Source organism: Polypterus senegalus, chromosome 9, assembly GCF_016835505.1.
Source record: "Polypterus senegalus isolate Bchr_013 chromosome 9, ASM1683550v1, whole genome shotgun sequence".
Classification (NCBI taxonomy): domain Eukaryota; kingdom Metazoa; phylum Chordata; class Cladistia; order Polypteriformes; family Polypteridae; genus Polypterus; species Polypterus senegalus.
Window position 1 is genome coordinate 41,327,373 of NC_053162.1, and position 19,925 is coordinate 41,347,297.

At 38.5% G+C, this 19,925-nt stretch overlaps 1 protein-coding gene across 2 annotated transcripts in view; it reads right to left on the bottom strand.

The window, feature by feature from the left end:
- The window catches only part of cpne2 (copine II), a 291,680-nt gene that overhangs the window by 206,162 nt on the left and 65,593 nt on the right, over nt 1-19,925 (bottom strand). The window contains exon 1 of one of the 2 annotated variants that reach the window (XM_039762969.1): nt 3,589-3,776. The exons of the other annotated variant lie outside the window; for it this stretch is intronic. Coding sequence (XP_039618903.1) covers nt 3,589-3,643 — 55 coding nt within the window. The 5' untranslated portion in view covers nt 3,644-3,776. Of the gene's footprint in view, nt 1-3,588; nt 3,777-19,925 lie in introns of those variants that run through there. 2 annotated transcript variants of the gene reach the window in all.

Below are 19,925 nucleotides of genomic sequence, written 5' to 3' on the forward strand. Positions count from 1 at the left end.
CAAACCTTAAAATGCTTTACAGCATAGCTATGCATGGAAATCAGATTAAGTTACTTTCTAAAGAGTATACACAGTGAAGAAATTACAGGTTCTGAACCTTATGATTTACATTCTAGTTCCTCAGCAACCAGGTAATACATTCATCCATCCATCCATTATCCAACCCGCTATATCCTAACTACAGGGTCACGGGGGTCTGGTGGAGCCAATCCCAGCTAACATAGGGCACAAGGCAGGAAACAAACCCTGGGCAGGGCGCCAGCCCACCGCAAGGCGCACACTCACACACCCACACACCAAGCACACACTAGGGACAATTTTAGATTCGCCAATCCACCTAACCTGCATGTCTTTGGACTGTGGGTGGAAACCGGAGTACCCGGAGGAAACCCACGCAGACACGGGAAGAACATGCAAACTCCACGCAGGGAGGACCCGGGAAGCGAAACCAGGTAATACAGTCTTTGCTAATCTAACCAAAAACTCATGTCTACCAAAAAAACATAGAAACAAAATGTGTTATTTTAGGAAACATTACAAAAGGGATGGGAAAAAGATTTACAGTTTTTTCCAGTTTTCAATACAACCTTCTATCCATCCATTTTTTAAACACACTTACCTGACTAACAGGGATCTCAGCTCTGTCCCGCCAGTAATGAGGACCAAGCATGAATCAATCAGCCTCACCTGTATGTCTTTGAATTGTGGGTAGAAAACTAGAGCAACTAGAGAAATCCTATACAGATATGGACAGAACATGCAAACTCCACATTAACAGTGACTGGGCTGGGATTTGAACAGACAGTAGTCCTAGCCACAGTGCTCCCCTAAATCCAAACAATAATTCTTAATCAATTAATTCCTATTCATTTCCCAATTAAATAAAGTATTGCTGCAGGCATGTTACCTGGCTTTGTGAGATTTTCTCTTTTAAGGTATATTTGAGTCATATTCTTTTACAGAATTTTTTAAATCTTAGGGCTATATTCCTGTTGCTGGTCATTAACAACTAATCTTCTCCTAAAAAACAATTCTAAATAAAAAGCAGAAGGCTGATGTGCGTGAATACGAACATATGCTCCCAAATGCACAAAAAATGCAAAGGTACAAAAAATTTCAAACCAACAAATTTCAAGCTAAAGGAAAAATATTGCTTATCTTTAAACAATTTCGTCTAATGATAGAAGAAGGTACCTATAAAGAAGGAATGGCACTATTAACAAGATATTTTCTTTATTACAGGGAATGATACACAACAGAGGGACACTAAAAGCCAACAATTCAAAAGCATTAGTCAATTGTTAGTTATATTTAAGTTATAAACATATAGCTACGTGCACCTTAAACAGAAACCTTTATCAGCCACTTACTGTACTGCAGGGCCAATTCCTGAACACGATCCTTTTTAAAAGAAGCAATGATATATTTTATAAACATTCAACCAATCTGAATAACAGCTAAAGCCAAACATAAATTAAATTCAGTGCATTGATTACCACTAATCTCTCACTGTGCCGGAATATAGAGCTTAAATCCAAGCTTAAGTACTAAAAGTCAGCATGTTCTTTCCAAATGTCCAAATGAGTTTTCTCCTGATGCTCTGATTTCCTTCCACATTACAAAAATGCACATAATGGTTAACTAGTGTTTTTAAATTAGTGATAGGTGTGTGTTAGACCAGCGCAGTGGTTTGTACTGCTGCCTCAAAGATCCAGCATTCTAGGTTACAATCCCATACCCAGTCACAGAAAATGTAGGGCCTTCACATTCTTTCAAAAACATATGTGAAAGTCTAACTGGTGATTCTAAATTTGCCTCTGTGGGTGTTTTGTGAGGAGACAGTTAAATGATCTGGTGCTCAATCAAGAGTTGGTCCATGCCTTGCTCACGGTGTTGTAAGGATAGTCTGTGACTCTGAATAATAGTGTGACTCTGAATAATAGATGAAAGAGGCCAATGAAACTGGAGGGACAAGGAAACTTGTACTGCACAGCTAGTGGATGAAGCACCAATTCACTGTAGCAAACAGGCATGCACATCCCCATATTCATTTATCCAAATTTGTTCATGAAGTTTACTAAGGCTAACTGGCCTGGATAGATCAAATCATATCAAAGTTCTTCTCACTGCTATACAGACAAAGACAGTGACTGAATGATAATGAGTGTAAAATAACTAAGTAAATTAATAAACAGATATGCTTTTGTAGTGTTAAAAATGTAATAGTGTGAGTAAGCCTACAGGTTCATACTGGACTAAGCTGATGTGGAAAAAGGATAAATGAACAATGGCTGTTATAAAAATAAGCACACCAAGGGTAATGCTGTTGTAGGACCTATAATAACCACATTCAGTGTGATCAAGCCACCTTTCCCTCATTTTTTAACGCAAAAGTCACATTTGTTTTTCTTTAAAATTGTATACTCTAAAGCTGGATGGAAAATAAGAATTAATGTGAACCTATTAATCCTTTTAATAATACTTTCAACATGTTACAAAAATTTCACAATACTGTAATTGAGCAGTGCATCATCTGCTTTTCTGCCAAGTAATAGATGACTGCTTTTAAGAATCAGTGACACAAGGTAAATTCTAAAACTCTAATTTAAGGATGAATTTTTAATTTCATTCCACCAATAAATATTTTGAAAATACAGAAATACATTACATACCACATTTACCTAAGAACATTTAGAACTAGGGCAGCATGATGATACAGTGGTTAGTGCTGCTGCCTTACAGATCCAGCATCTTAGTTTCAAATCCCGTATCTACTTGTCTGTGTCAGTTTTTCTCTGGGTTATTTATGTATACTCAAACATCCCAAAAATAAATATTAGGTTAAATGGTGATTGTAAATTGGACAATGTAGGAGTGTGTGAGTGGGCTTTACATTCAGTTGACACCCTGTCCAGGATTAGTTTCTGTTTTGTGTCTGATGTTGTTAGAACAGGCCCTACAAACCCTTAACTGGATTTAGACAGTTGGAAAATATTATTTTTTGTAATATATTGCACTAATCTAAATATTAAATGTACTGTAAATGTCTGAATACAGCAGTACTGTTGGCATTCTTAATGTTTAATTTTCTTGATCTGATACATGAGCTTTTAATGATTTATTCACTTTCTTATTATACATTATGTCACTTCTTTGGTAGAAAGGATTCAAATGATTACATAATAGATACAATTATGTACACTTTGTCAAAAAATATAAGTTTTCAACTTTAACCAAACATCTGTTCAGTAGTCATGCTAATTTCCATAGCAATTTACATGATCTGTGCCACAGCACAAACCACTTAATCACAAATGGATTAATATGCAACAGAAGTGTTCAGATAAAAAATAACTTTTGCTTTCCGGATGTCTCTGTCTTACAGGAAATCATTCTTTCAAAACATTTCATAAATGGTATATACAGTAATATCAATTAATATTACAAGCTCGGTAAGCAAATATTTTCATACTTGAAGGTCCTAGTTTAAACAGCACATGCACCAAGGAGCCGTGTCAATTCTAAAACACTATATCATGCTGATCTTGCATGTAACTGACATGAAGATGGATAAAGTGGCATACTCACCTTGGATTCCGAAACATTTTTCAGCTCCATATAAAATGTGAATATTTAGTCCCATGTTAGCACGTTTAAGAAACTGCCTAACACAAATTCTACTGCTCAATGCCAAAAGTTTTCTGGTATAAATATGACAGTCTTGAATTTAAGTAGTCCTTGCCTGCTTAATAGCTATGTCCTGTATGACTGCTTTGAAGGACAGACTGTGACGAAATGGAAAACTCAATCTAGACACAACAATGGTATAATCTGCAAAACCATAAGACGCTTGATGGAAAATCTTCGTTGCCCAATTTCATTCTGTAAACACTACTTACCTAGTCACTAAATCTCATTGGATTCTTTTTAATTATAGCTTGACTACGCAGAGGTGCATTTTCAAGCTTTTAGATGGGTGGAAATAATATAATGAAAAACAGTTTCATGTAAGTGATGAGCCCTCTTCTAAAATGTAGGTTTTTCTTTTCGCTACAATTTTTGTAACACAATTTAATGATAAATATCTTTACAAAGTGTATGTAAAATACCAATGCTAAAACATACTGTATATACCAGCAAAGTTTATACACTGGTTCAAAGCACAAAGAAATACACCATTTAATGTTTGAGTGTCAGCCCTAGGCTACTATAAGGACACCTTAAGGATAGAAAATAAGGAAAGGTTTTGTAGCCACTGGGACAAGAAAGAAAAGTAGGAGTCATCTGGACACAAAGTGTAGATAATTTTTGTAATTTCTCAATTTTAATGTCTGTGTATTGTATATTCTGTGAGCCTATCCAAGAACAAACAGCACCAAAAAGCAGTCAAAACTCTGTAAAAAAATAATAATACAGTAAAACCTTGATTATCCGTCACTCAATTAACCGTCAGTCTCCATTAACCTTCAGGGCAAAAAAAACCCAAAAACATTGCACACGCCAGCGTCTACCTATTACTACTGCTGCATGATACGCTGCGAGCTCTGCACATTAGAACAACTCTCCCTTCTGCTAGTGCATAATGCTCTTCCTCAGCACTACGTGTTACTCCACATTTTGAAATCTTCAGCTTTAATAGCATTTCGTAGCTTTTCTCTTTTGTTATAATTAAACTACTATACACTGTTATGGGCGATAAACATAGGCATGTGGGGTTGGAATTGTCACAAAAAACTGAAATTATTAAATGTTTATGAAATGGCAAAAGTACTTCAATTATTGCTTTAGTTCATGGAGTATGAAGAACAACAGAGAACAATATAAAGTGTAATGCCGACAAAATTAAAAAAACGTGTCGAAAATGGAAACCACTGTAATGTTATTCTGTATTAATGTTAATGTCCTTCTACATTGTAATATTCTTTTTAAATTATTTTATATTATGTTTTGTTAATATATTGTGACGTGCAGGCAGCTTGTGAAGAGCTTCTGTTCTGTGTGGGACGGACACGCCTCTAAGATGATGAGTGACAGGAGAAGTTTGGAGAAAAAGGAAGGTGCAGCGGAAGGAGTTTTGAGTAGGAAATCGGGAGACAATAAGCAGGTGTGTTTGCGGTATAGAAAAAGACAGAATGTTAGTGTCAGGAGCTAATTACTGGTAAGGAAAGCTTTCTTTTATTTTTTTGGAGGTGCGCTCTGTAACTCAGATAATGGAGTATAAGGCAGCACCATGTGTTACGGAATGAAGACTCTCAAGTAAAACGTAGAAACCTCCAGTACCTCTGAGTTGTATTTGCTTATTACGCTGGTCATTACAATATTATATTAATTAATTAATTTTGATAATAATCTATTTTGTTAATATAGTTTGTTTTTTGTAAAAAATACGACTATTCACTAAACTAATCTACTATAATGTATATAATTTTTAAAATAGCTGTTCTGTTATCCGTCTTTTCTCTTATTCGTCCCGACCGCTGACAGATAATCAAGGTTTTACTATATATCATTAACAAAAGACACAAGAGAGGGATTATTAAAGAGATGACTCTGAAACAAATAAACTGGGGTCTGCTTACACTGGTTTTTAGCTGCTGTCTAGCAAATGGGATGGTCCTTTTCACATCAAACAAAACCATGGTGACAAAAGAATGTTCTCATCCTTATCTCTCAAACTTTCCCACTCTCTTCTTAGTCTAGCCACACAACCTCTTTTGAATTAGATCATCTTCTAAATCCAAGCTCAATGGGCTACTTGCAGGGAGCTATGTTTACCCCCAGAAAAATTAAACAAAAGGTTACATTTTTTTCAACAAGACAAAATATTATTATGTGTAACAGAAACATACTGTAAATACTAAAATGCCAACATAAATGCAGTAGGAAAGGTATATCTAGTGTCAACTGCTGTACTGATGCACATGTCCTTCGTGTGATATGTTTGAAACAGTGACTAATGCACAGCCCAACATTATAATCAGGATAGTAGAAGAGTGTTTCTTTGCACGTTTTCTTATAATATTTTTCTGCTGCTTGCACATGAATGTTAGGCTGTAGGCTACCACAGTGCAAGGCTTAGTGGCTTACATATTTTATTTCTCCTGAAACGAACATTGGTAGTTGCTGCATTATGAATGGTGCTTATGGTCTAATGTCTTTCTTGTCCTTCTACTTTATCAAAATTATTTAGCCTTTTTTTGCCACAGAGCTACCTGCACGACAGTAAAATTTTGTGGGACTGAATTCAACAGATATATCATGGAAGTTAAAAATATATGGTGTCGTATGCATCAGTTTCACTAATCATATCAACATCTGTTGACCAACTCAGATTGTCATCACTATCGCTTGATTCGGCTAATGGTTTAGATTTTCTAAAACTGGATTTACAATTTCTCGTTTACATGCCATTGTGTTTTGGTTGAAGGCTATACCCCACTCATGAAAATTGATGTGTTACAATAGATATAATGTTATTTCAACTACTAAATACTATCTTGAGCAATATTTGGGCTTAACATTCCAAACCCCATCAAAATCGGTTAACCCAAGTACTACTCGGGACTAACCACATTTACATTTTATTCCTGGAGGTTAAGACATACTTGTCACTTGTCACTCTATTGCCTATTGCTTTGGACCATGTGTCTTACAGGTAATTTGGAGAAAATGTGATTGCAAATGCATGAATTGTAACTCTAATAACTGCAAAATTGAAGTTACAGGAAAAGCAATAATGTTGTGTGCTTAATGGTTTTAGTATATCATTTAAAAGCTTTTATTTTCATGTGGATGGACTCGTTAATTGCAAAACTTTTACTTGATTTTTTGGTGAATATTTTGATACTGATTATTATATTCAGCATTGGTCTTCATTTAGGCCCAGTATATTAGGAATTGTATTATCTCGGTTCTTCATAAAAACATCAAATTAAAAATTTCTCTTGACTATCCCTAAAAACAACACAAGGCAAGTAACAGAAAAAAGAATGATTTTTGGGTGGAGTATTCCTTTAAATAAAATTATAAATAAACAGTCAAATTATTTTGAACTCTACTTAAAATTCTTGCCTTCACAGATTTTCATTTCTCTCTAAATTTGGAAAATCAATGCCATTAAAATCAATTCAAAATACAAGTGTAACGACGAAACTCATGGGACCATAAAAATATTTTGCTGTAACGTAAATTTTGTTATAATGAATATGGGGAAAATACACATAATATTGTGACCAAGGTTGCCCAATCTCTAATGGCACCGGCACAAGGACAGCTCCGCAGCTGCACTGCTGCATCTGGTAAACAATAAATCAAGGGTAAAGTAATTGGTTGTCCTGTGCAGGATCAGGCTGATAACATGCTTGTTGCATAACGTTTAGAACATTTAACATTTTGACCTGCTCTTCCTTGCACTCTCCTGATCTCTCTTCTCCAGATCATGTCTACCACAGAAGTGATTCCAAGCCGCTGGTGTTCTTATGCTATGAAAATGGTAGCTATAGCAGGAAGCTTAGCCATGTCACAGTTCCTAAGTCATATGCGTGAGTGCTGATTGAATTCTTAAGACTGTAACTGCCTACTCTATACAGTAATAAAGTAACTGTATTTTCCTTGAAAACCAGGACTCAACCATTCCTGTCTCTCGTACAACTCTGTGACCCAAGATTGACAATACCTGTATAAAAAACAGTCCCTCTTAAAATGCAAAAAATGTTTTACTTGAAAATGAAATATTATATGTAAATATAAGTATGAATACAGAATGAAAACGAGACATTAGATGTAAACATTCTTTCCAATAGAAATACAAGTATGAATATAGAATGAAAACGAGATGTTAGATGCAACATTTTTTAATAGAAATACTGGTCATTATTTTCTTTTTTCTGGAATCATTTTTTTCCAGGATTGTTCATTTTTCTTTCACTATAAACTGTTGCCATTTCTCACTTTTTTTGTTCATCTCAAAGAAACTTTGAGAAACTCTATGAAACTCGAACAGTACAGTATCCACACACAACACAACTACCCATGCAGACTCTAGGTGGAGCACTGATTCAGAGTTACTCTGTATGTATAATGACGCACGAACTGGACCAAGACTGGAAATTTAGCAACAAACTGCCTCTATTTATTGCGATAGCCTGTTGGAAGGTTTCCTGAGACTTGGCGCTGAAAGTATATGCGCAGCTTTAAATATTTTTTACATTGCATTATTATCTTCATTGGCCATTTTGGTCAATAAAATGTTTAACATGAAGTTGTATGAACATTTGTTTGAGCCAACAAAAATTTTTCATTATTCTGAAAATTGTGTTACTTCAGTTTTCACTATAACAGGATTTGACCTGCATTGGAAAATGTAGTTCTGTTTGTTATAATGGGTAGAGAGCCTTAAAATATTTTTCTGGATATTGTCAATTTCTCACCTGTTTCTTCTGTCTGTCCATTAACATCCTATTATATGTGAACTCGTTTCGCTCAGATTCATACACCCAAGTAATGCTTGTTAAACATTTTATAATAGTGTTTTCTGTACATATAATTCAACTTAGATTGATTACTGTGATATAATAGTTAAAGTCTAATGGCTTCCAGAGCAGTACACAATTGAAAACATAACTGTATGCAGTATGTTGTACACCTTTTTTATACTTAAAAGAGATACAAAAGAATACATTAAACAAGTCTAGCATTATAACCAAAAGAACAACAAAATAAATTAAAGAGCATCTTCCATTCTACTAAACCTGACTTGCAAAACAGGTCATCCAATGTAATATATAACCTATTATGTGCTTTCTCATAAAACATGTTTTGTTGTTTAAGAAAGAACAGGTAATAATCCATCCATTTTCTAACCTGCTGAATCCAAATACAGGGTCATGCTGGAGCCAATCCCAGGGCAGGAACCAATCCTGAGCAGGGTGCCAAACCACCGCAGGACACACACAAACACCAAGCACACACTAGGGCCAATTTAGAATCTACAATCCACCTCACTTGCATGTCTTTGGATTGTGGGAGGAAACTGGAGCGCCTGGAGGAAACCCACGCAGACACGGGGAGAACATGCAAACTCCACGCAGGGAGGACCCGGGAAGCGAACCCGGGTCTCCTAACTGTGAGGCAGCAGCACTACCACTACGCCACCCCAGGTAATAATTGATAGCATAAATATTCTATCAATGATTTTTAAAGTAAATATGTTTTCATATTTGATTGCTCTCAAGGATGTGTCCATAATTGCTTTAAAACATTAAAACATATCTGTACACTATCATGTTTTATATTTGTAATTGATTCCACTGGTTATTTTAAAGCAATTGTATCAGCAGTGTAGAAGCTGTTATTTTACACATCATTAACTTGCCTGTTACAAAGTAATAACTTTAACCTATTTTGAAATCAAAGTTACTCATCCATTTTACAAGTATCAAACAAAAACAAACAAACAAGGATTTCACTCTTGAACATTACCAGGAAAGAGATTAGAAGATAAATTCTAAAGCAGATTATAATAAGATGTCCACATGCTGCTACTCTCACTTTTAAAACACCCAAGCAATGACAGAATACTACCAAAACATTCCTGACATTACTCCATTAGATTACAACTTGCTACATCTCCTAAAAGAATGTTTTTGTTGTTATTGAAAAAATACAGTCAAAATTAACCTTCAAGCAAAATCAGTAATTTTAAAAGTCACCTTTGCTAATACTGACATAGCTGTGAATAAATGTAACTTGTTCAGTACATATTTAGTATGAAATGATCACACCCACAGATATACACTTTAGAACTTTATTTGCCCCCAAGAGGAAATTTGGCGTTTTACAGAAGCTCTTTAAATAAATAAGTACATAAATAGGAAGAAAATTTTAAAAAGATAGTAAACGAGAGAAACTTGGCTGTCACTGTCACAGTGAGGCATTATACAGGCATATATAACTGTTGGTATTAAGGAGCCCAGGTGACATTTCTTGACACACTTTAGCTGAATAAATTGACTGTTGAAAGTACCCAGTGTTAGTGTGTCTGAGAGACGATGTGCAGCATTGGCACTCAGTTTTGATTTAATTCTCTCCTTTGCTATTACCTATTAGCTTGTTAATTTAGTGGGCCTCTCTTGAAGTGATGTTTCCAGCCTAGCACATCACAGCATAGAAAATTGCGGGTCATCACAGTTGTAGAAGATGTGAAGGGTCTCTCTTTCCACATTAAAGGAACGCAGTCTGCTATGGAATAACCTGCTCTGCCCTTTCTTATATACAGTAATTCCTCTGTGTTCTGAGACTAGTGCAACATGTCATTGATGTGAAATGCCAAGTACTTGTACGAGTGGACCACCTCTACATCCTCTCCCTGAATAGTGACTGGACATATAGGCTCTTAGGTACAGAGAATGTCTATAACCAGTTACTTGTGCAGGAGGAGAACGGGCATCCAAGCCAGATCAGAGGATGTACCATTAAACGGATGGGAGTCCTGAGGGGAACAAATGATGGACTGGCTGGCGGGGCAGAAAGATAACTCTGTGCCCAGGTAGTATAAAATAATGAATGGATCAATGGAAGCTGGAACTAGACAGTGGCTCCATCCCCCATGCATTAGGTGGCAGAGGTCCTTGTTTGAGAACCCAGTCAAGACAATTTTAAGTGTGCTAGGGAAATGGAGTCCAGCAGCTCTGTAGGGGTCCCTTGGGATCAGAAGAGGGGGGGGGGGACCATCCTACTTTGTCTATGAGCTGGAAGTGCTTCCTAGAAAAGACAGAATAGTATCGGAAGAATTCCCGGGTGTAGCATAAAAAGAAGCCTACTGCCACACATAGATGAGTCTGAGTAGGGAGGCAGTGGGTGAAACTTAACGGAGGCAGAGAAGGAGGAAGACTGTTGTTCAGAGAGGATTGAGGAAAAGTGCCTGGAAGGAGAATAAAAATCCATTATTTTATTCGATTAACGTGTGCTGTATTACTGGTTGTGTGGTTTGGGGCTTTCTTGCGCCATTGTGTGGTCACACTTGGTTTTGCTGATATTAAGGTGCAAACAATTCTCTTTGCACAAAAAAAAAAATTTTCTAAATGACTGTAGAATCATCTGAGAATTTCTGCAAATGAAATGACCTAGGGCCTCATGTATAAATGGTGCATCCATCCATCCATCCATCCTCTTCCGCTTATCCGAGGTCGGGTCACGGGGGCAGCAGCTTAAGCAGAGAGGCCCAGACTTCCCTCTCCCCGGCCACTTCTTCCAGCTCTTCCGGGAGAATCCCAAGGTGTTCCCAGGCCAGCCGGGAGACATAGTCCCTCCAGCGTGTCCTGGGTCTTCCCCGGGGCCTCCTCCCGGTTGGACGTGCCCGGAACACCTCACCAGGGAGGTGTCCAGGAGGCATCCTGATCAGATGCCCGAGCCACCTCATCTGACTCCTCTCGATGCGGAGAAGCAGTGGCTCTACTCTGAGCCCCTCCCGGATGACCGAGCTTCTCACCCTATCTTTAAGGGAAAGCCCAGACACCCTGCGGAGGAAACTCATTTCAGCCGCTTGTATTCGCAATCTCGTTCTTTCGGTCACTACCCATAGCTCATGACCATAGGTGAGGTTAGGAGCGTAGATCGACTGGTAAATTGAAAGCTTTGCCTTACGGCTCAGCTCCTTTTTCACCACGACAGACCGATGCAGAGCCCGCATCACTGCGGACGCTGCACCGATCCGCCTGTCGATCTCACGCTCCATTCTTCCCTCACTTGTGAACAAGACCCCGAGATACTTGAACTCCTCCACTTGGGGCAGGATCTCTCCCCCAACCCTGAGAGGGCACTCCACCCTTTTCCGGCTGAGGACCATGCTCGGATTTGAGGTGCTGATTCTCATCCCAGCCGCTTCACACTCAGCTGCGAACCGATCCAGAGAGAGCTGAAGATCACGGCCTGATGAAGCAAACAGGACAACATCATCTGCAAAAAGCAGTGACCCAATCCTGAGTCCACCAAACCGGACCCCTTCAACACCCTGGCTGCGCCTAGAAATTCTGTCCATAAAAGTTATGAACAGAATCGGTGACAAAGGGCAGCCCTGGCGGAGTCCAACTCTCACTGGAAACGGGCTTGACTTACTGCCGGCAATGCGGACCAAGCTCTGACACCGGTTGTACAGAGACCGAACAGCTCTTATCAGGGGGTCCGATACCCCATACTCCCGGAGCACCCCCCACAGGATTCCCCGAGGGACACGGTCGAATGCCTTTTCCAAGTCCACAAAACACATGTAGACCGGTCGGGCAAAAAAAATACACCCAAAAATGTAGCATATGCTTGTTTCCACGCAAACTTTGAGATGTATAAAAACTAAACTTAGCATATGCAAGTTTCTGCTTGGTTTTGTAAACTGGCGGCACCCAGCGTCAGTGCTTCTGTTTCTGTGTAGACTCCCTTTTTTCAAATTCACATCAATGACGTGGGATTTATCAAATATATTGAAAATAACTGCATATCGTTTGCAAATTTAAGGCACTTGACTGTAATCACTCTGTAACAATATAATGGTGCATGCAATGGCCAGACTTTTCCAAATACCATAGCTGCTTTAGCATTGTTACACTGATGTACCACTCACAGTATTTTAACACATTGTATCTGTGTGTGGAATCACAGCTGTACAGCAGCTGATCGGAAAGCCCTGGAGGACATTTATAGCACATGCTGCCTCTGGAAAGCCATCAGCATCTGCATGAATTCCACTCAGCCATGCGCAAAATCTATTTGAACTCCCATCCAGCAAACAATTCAGTTTCATCACAAGAGTTATAAACGCACTCAATAAGTCCATCAAGTGCTCCAGATAGAACTGTTTTTACCTCACTGTAAACTTGCATTACAACTGTAATACTGCACAACCTGAGCCTCTTTATGAACCATTTGCACTATCTGCACTACACCTGCATGGTGGTACTGTGGTAGCGATGAGCTGGTGCCTGTCCAGGGATTGTTCCGGCCTCATGCTATATGCTTGCTGGGACTGGCATGACCCTGGATGGATACAGTAGCTGGATGGCATAATTAAATGTTTACTACAGAGATTTTTCAATGTTCCTTAAAAGTTTTGAAGAATTGGTGTTCTAAGCTTACAATTGGTTTTACATTTATTACAGAGTGTGGAAGCCGGCCCGGACACAGACAGGCGGAGACCGATGGTTCAAGCACCAACACATGTTTAATCATATTTATACAATTTACAGTGCACACACAACCCAGTACCCCTTACCAAACACCCTTAAAGTCCAGGCCTCTATCCAATGCCTCTCTCTTCAGGTCCGCCTCCACTCCTCTCCACTCCTCTCCTCTCCTCCGAGCTCTGTCCTTCTTCCACCCAACTCCGGCCATTGAACAGAGGGAGGTGGCCCCTTTAAAACCCACCAAGACGTGCTCCAGGTGCCTTCCAATGAGCTCCTGCCGGCACTCCCTGGTGTGGCAGAAGTGCCGGCTGTGCACCCGGAAGCACTCCACGTGTTCCTGGTCTTCTTTCCCCCAGCACTTCTGAGTGTAGTGGAAATGCTGAGGGCCAGGGCTCCTCAGACATCTGGGCACCCCCTGGCAGTTAGCATGGGCCCCTATAGGGTTGAGCTTCCATGCTCCTTTCCCGTGGTCCCCAAAGCCACCAGAGCAGTCGCCACCTCGTGGTCTAGAGGAGGCATAATCCCTCCTCTGGTCTTTCTGGGCATCCTGGCTGGGTGCCACCCCCAGCCACTCGCCACAAGAGCTTATATTGTGGTGATTGGTTACGTGGAGAAAGAAAATGGAAGGACAGGAACTGAAAGTTGGTATGTTTGACAGACATAGTACTGCTGCAATAAATTATTTCATTGAGGGTCGAGCGTGGGGGAAGCAAAAACAATCCCTGGAAAGGCACCGGCTCATTGCTTCCGCTGCGCCAACATGCCCCCATGTTTAACAGATGCTTTAATGCATTTCATCATGAAAATGATATCAAGTATACATCTTAGTATTCGACAATCTTCACAGAGCTGTAATATCATGAATGTAATGTACAGTGGTACCTTGGTATACGTCCGCTTTGGAATAAGTCCAACTTGGTATACGTTCTGTTTGGACGTGAAAAATTTTGCTTGGTATACGACCTTTGTTTGGAATACAACTCATGTGCTGCAACACCGCACGCTACCCTTGTTTACCTCTCTCGAGACAAAGCCACGACTACCCATAAGCGTCAGTACGCCAGTTGCTAGCATTCAGTGAACAACCCGCGCGCTACCCTTGTTTACCTCTCTCGAGACAAAGCCACGACTGCCCACGAGTGTCAGTACACCAGTTGCTAGCATTCAGTGAACAACCCACGTGCTACCCTTGTTTACCTCTCTCGAAACAAAGCCATGACTGCCCACGAGCATCAGTACGCGCTATAACTCTGTGAATTTTCACGTGATTTTGTGTTTTTTCGCGTATATTTGAATTGATTTTTGAAAAGTATAAAGGTGGCATGCGTATCCGGGACTTGGCAGCTGCATACCTTATGCTGAGAACGACGGTATCTACGATTGTAAAAAACAAAGACGTTATTAAAAAGTAAGGTGAGGTTAAATTTTCATTTATTTCATCTAATTGCTTTTGTATTTATGTATTTTATTATTAAGCAGTGTTTAAATTATTTTATACAACCCCATCAATATATAATATGCCAATAACAATAGGATTATTTTTCATGGGAACAGATTAATCATTTTCCCTTTATTTCTTATGGGAAAAATTCATTTGGTATACGTCCTGTTTGGTATAAGTCAAATGATCTGGAACAGATTAAGGACGTATACCGAGGTACCACTGTAGTTTGTAAAAACAAAGACCAAGGACCAAAGACCATATTTAGAGAGACCAACAATGGCCAAGACCAAGACACGTTTGACTACAGATATCAAAAAGTTAAAAACAGCAAAAAAATGTCTAAGCACTATACTTAAGTGCTACAGCCCAATTTATTAATAGTCACAGTCTCACACACACACCTTTAGCATTTAATCCATAGAAACACAAACACTGAACAAGGCACAAATTAAATTTGGCTCTGTATCTAAATGTTATCTATAATAAGCTAAAATACTTTTTATAGACTTTTGTTATAAGCCACAACACTCATACAGAATATTTTTCTACTTGCTGTGGAAGAGAAATGCACACGTGGGCAATTTTAACAGTTGCAAGGAAATCATATATCTGAAGAATAATACAATACTTTAATGAAATAATATAATCACAATTGTGAAATAATGTAAAATAAAACTTTTTTCATGGCAAACATAAACTTCCACAAGGATAGAGTGTACAAATAGCCTCTTAAAAAGAACAATGGCAAGATTCTTTACATTAAGTTCATATAAGTTGGCATACTGGTTTTTACAGGATGCAATTCAGCGTCAGGGGGCTTATGTATAAATGGTGCGCATGCACAAAAATGTTGTGTAAGAATGTTTCCACGCTGAAATCGCGATGTATAAAACCTAAACTTGGCGTAAAGCCACGCACATTTCCATGGTAGTTCAATTCCTGGTGTACGCAAGTTCTCCTCTCGGTTTTGTAGACTGGCAGCACACTGCGTCAAAGCAGTGCTACTGTTCCTGTGTGGTTTCCCTTTCTTTTTCAGACCCACATCCCTGACACGGCTTTATAAATACACTGAAATTAACCGCATATTGTTTATTAGTTTAATGCATCTGATTGTAATTAACCAGTAAAAATATAATGGTCCACGGAATGGTCAAGCTATTCTAAATACCATAACTGCTTTAGCATTGTTACTCTCACTGCACCTTCTTTTTCTTCTTCTTCTTCTTTCAGCTGCTCCCGTTAGGGGTTGCCACAGTGGATCATCTTTTACCATATTACTCTCACTGCACCACTCAGAGTTTTTATATCACTGTATCTGAGTGGGGAATCAAAGATCTACAGAAGCTGAGAAAGAGAATTATTGGTATACAGCATCAAGCACACGCTGCCTCAGCCATGCTGTTTATTGAACTGCTCTCTCATGGCAAACATTTCAAAACTTTTCTTGTACAGACCTCGCGTTTCTGAAACAGTTTCATCCCAAGAACTCTAAACGTACTCAATCAGTCCATCAAATGCTCCTTGTAGAAATGTTTGTACTTATAAGTACAATTTCCTCACTGTGAACTTGTACAATTACCTCACTGTGAACTTGTACAACAGTTAATATTGCACAATCTGAGCCACTTTATAAAGCGCATATTTACATATGATGACGATATCATTTTTAAGATGAAATGCAGCAAAATATGTTTATTATATTATACAGATAAAACTTTAACTTCATTTAAATAATCTATATTGTTAATAATTAAACATGCCAGGACACGGTGCCGCAGTGCTAGCTAGGAGCTTGCACTGCGTTCACGGATTGTTCCTACCTTGCGCTGTATTCTTGCTTGTGCTGGTGCGACACTGGAAGGATAGATGGATAGAATAAATAAACACTTACTGCGAAGATATTTCAGTGTTCCTTAAAAGTTTTGAAGAATCGCTGTTCTAAGCTTACAGATGGCTTAACGCCTTTTACAGAGCCGATTGTGTAGTGATTGGGTATTTGAAGAAAGAAAAGTAAGGACAGGAATTGGAGGTTAGTACGTTTGAAAGAAACAGTACTGCTACAATAAAGTATTTCATTGAAGGGTGTGCATGGTGCAGCAAGCATCTTGCGTGAGACATGAACAATCACTGCGCCACCGTGTTCCCAAGTTTAATAACATGCTTTAGCTCCTATCATCATGAAAATATCACGCATACCTCTCAATATTTTAATTATTCAGAGAGCTGTAATATCACGAATGTAATGGATTCTGTGTCCTGTCGGAGGAATAGAATGCCCGGAAGCACGTAGTGATTCACACACATACAGCACATTGAAGATCAAATACAAAACAAAGCATTTAACGTGCTACTTTAGTTATGATGGGATTTGAGAAACTAGTAAGATTTTAAGATGAAGTTTACGATGTTCTACTTTAATGACAAAATAAACTGCGTGATTAAAGTGGAAATTTTGAGATTAAAGTTGACATTTCGTGCTTTTTTCCCACTGTGTGCCTATACTTTTTTTTGTCAGTACCCTGATAAGCATTCATATGACACTCAGACAGTGGGCAACAGCTTGCCTTTTCACTGCGACTTTGATATCTGACAACTTCTTTTTTATTTCGGGCACTGTGCGACTTTGTGAACTTGAGCTTTCAGGTTTCTCCAAAACTCTGTCACTTAATCAACTTCCTTTTGTTGTTTATACCACTGTTTAAACCAACAAATAGTATGTTTTTCCTTGCCTCCACTTGGTATTCGCTGAAATTCTTCTATTTTCCCCCGTTCTTTTCCAATTGTCTTTTCACAGAAGGCTGAGCTTAAGGGCTATTTATATTGATTTGCATATTTAAAGAGGCGTAATTCTGGGAGGAGTTGGGGCGGGACAGCAGGCACATGCACGTGTGTTACTTTTCACACTGATCGGGATTTAGGTAGCAGAGGAACGTGGAAGTTGGCGAAAGCACAGATTTATGCATCTGGATTTTTCTGTGCGTACACACATTTCTGCTTTTGTGCTTATGCCATGTTATAGTGTGAGGCGCCTGGTACTTATTTTTGTAACTGCAAAGACTCCAAAAAAGAACATTTACTAATTAAGAATACTGATCTGGACAATATGCAAAGAGCAGGTAAATTATTGTGAGAACATGTGACATTTCTATTGGTTCAACAACATAAAGGAAATAAAAAAAGAAATAAATTAGTTTCCTGAAAGATGACTTTCCTAAAAATAGACAAAATGCCCAAAACTTTGATAAACTGGGTATTATTATGTCATCTCAAATTTCTTCTGTTTTCAAGAAGTTATTTCCATTTCCATTTTCACCCAAGAGCCTACATTGACTGTTTCCCAACCTCCTGAACTGCATGTCAGCGAGTACACATAGTTAACTTTGTGACATTTAAAGGCAGACTATGTGCAGGTCCCCAGCTACTGAAACAAATGTCTCCTTTTTGCGACTGCATACCCAGATGAATGGACCAGGATAGAAGGATACTGTGTAAATTACACTGTGCTTGATTACCATTACAGAGAAAATCCATTACTATTGTTTTTTTTATACAACATCATTTTACCTTTATCTTAAATCTATAGTTAAGTTACTAGGTAGTCTCAGAGCACTGTCTTCAACAGAATGCAGAGAATGCATCATGTGCAAGTTTCCTTTAAAATAAGAAAATACGTTGAACCTAAAATTACCTATCATTTTAAGATACTGACTTTTAATGACTGAACAAGCAACTTGGTGTGGGAACCTTTGCAGTAGCATACAGTGCTTATAAATTTTATTCATCTGATCAAGCTGAATCTTTACAAAGGCTAAGCTTTAAGACACACATTAAAATTTGTGCTTTACAGCACAGTTGTGCAAAAGCTCACTGCTCTCAGGATAAATGTCCTAAATACTTTTAAGGGCTTAATGCCTTCACTATATTTCTTGTTGATCATGAAAAATTTACTAATGTACTCTGCCTAGGCAAGACATAGGAAACCTGAGAATTTCATAATAATATAATTTCATAATAGTTAGTGTATGCTTCAATGAAACATGCCAAATGATGATGAAGAACTCAGCACTTAATAGAGGCTTACGTATGAAGTAGGTGAAGCCAGTTATGACACTAACATACAAGCCGCAGCTGTGAAGTGGTACCACCGTCTCTCCCGAATCTAGGAAGGATGTTTGTTATCCTTCTCAATTCCACATATATGTTACCTAAACTATAAATAGTTATTTTTATTACAATGGTTCTCCAGCAAAATCACTTCAGATCAGGAAAACAGTAGCCTCTTTCATAAATATCTCTGGAGCAGCATAGTACTCCAACCAACTAGGGGATAAGAGTCTTACCCTATGTATAGGGGATATACATCAAGCCTTGTAAAAATGAATCCAGTAAAATTAAACTTTGGCCTTATCACTTTTATTTGAGATATGTTATACAGTGGAACCTCAGTTCACGAACGTCTCTGAACGTACAAATTGGGTTACGACCAAAAAGTTCACCAAACTTTTGCATCTGTTCATGACCACACACTCGGTATACGAACAAGCCAGTTTCCCTTTCGGTTTGTGCACACTGATGATTTCCGCACGTGTTCAGTCTCTCCCTGTGCAGCGAGCAAGAGAGAGAGAGGGCTGGCCGCATAAGGCCAAGAAGGCAGTTAAAGAATGCACCGGGCTTGTTTTTAAAGAGACAGATTCGGGCATTGTTTTAACCTCGTATTTAATGAAGACTTTTTTCTATTGGATTTTAACCTCCACTTCACTTCTGTTTACAGCGATCGGTTCATAGCGTGCATTGTTGCAATGTTACTTTTCTTGGTGGTTTATTAAATTACGAATTTTTCAAATGATCATTTTTTTCCCTGTGCTTAAAAGTCATTAAAAAAAAAGTGTTTTTAGCGAGCAGTTCGTAGCGCTATAGCGCAAACTCTTGCAGTGTTAGTTTTCTCTGTTGTTCGAAGGTTTTCTCAGTATTATTACGCTGTGCATTCTATGGTATAATTAACTATATTTGTGCTTAAAAATCTTTAAAAATATATATTTACATACAGTTCGTACGGTCTGGAACGGATTAATTGTATTTACATACAATCCTATGGGGGAAATTACTTCGGGTCACGACCAAATCAGGTTACAACCAGAGTTTTGGAACAAATTACAGTGGTGACCCGAGGTTCCACTGTACTCTGATTTTAAAATCCACCTTGAAAGTAAAGAGTAAAAGATAAATGGGATGTTCCAGATGCACATATTCTTAAAGTCCAACAGAGAAAAGTGGACAGTTTCAGCTATGAAATGTAGTTCTTGAATCCA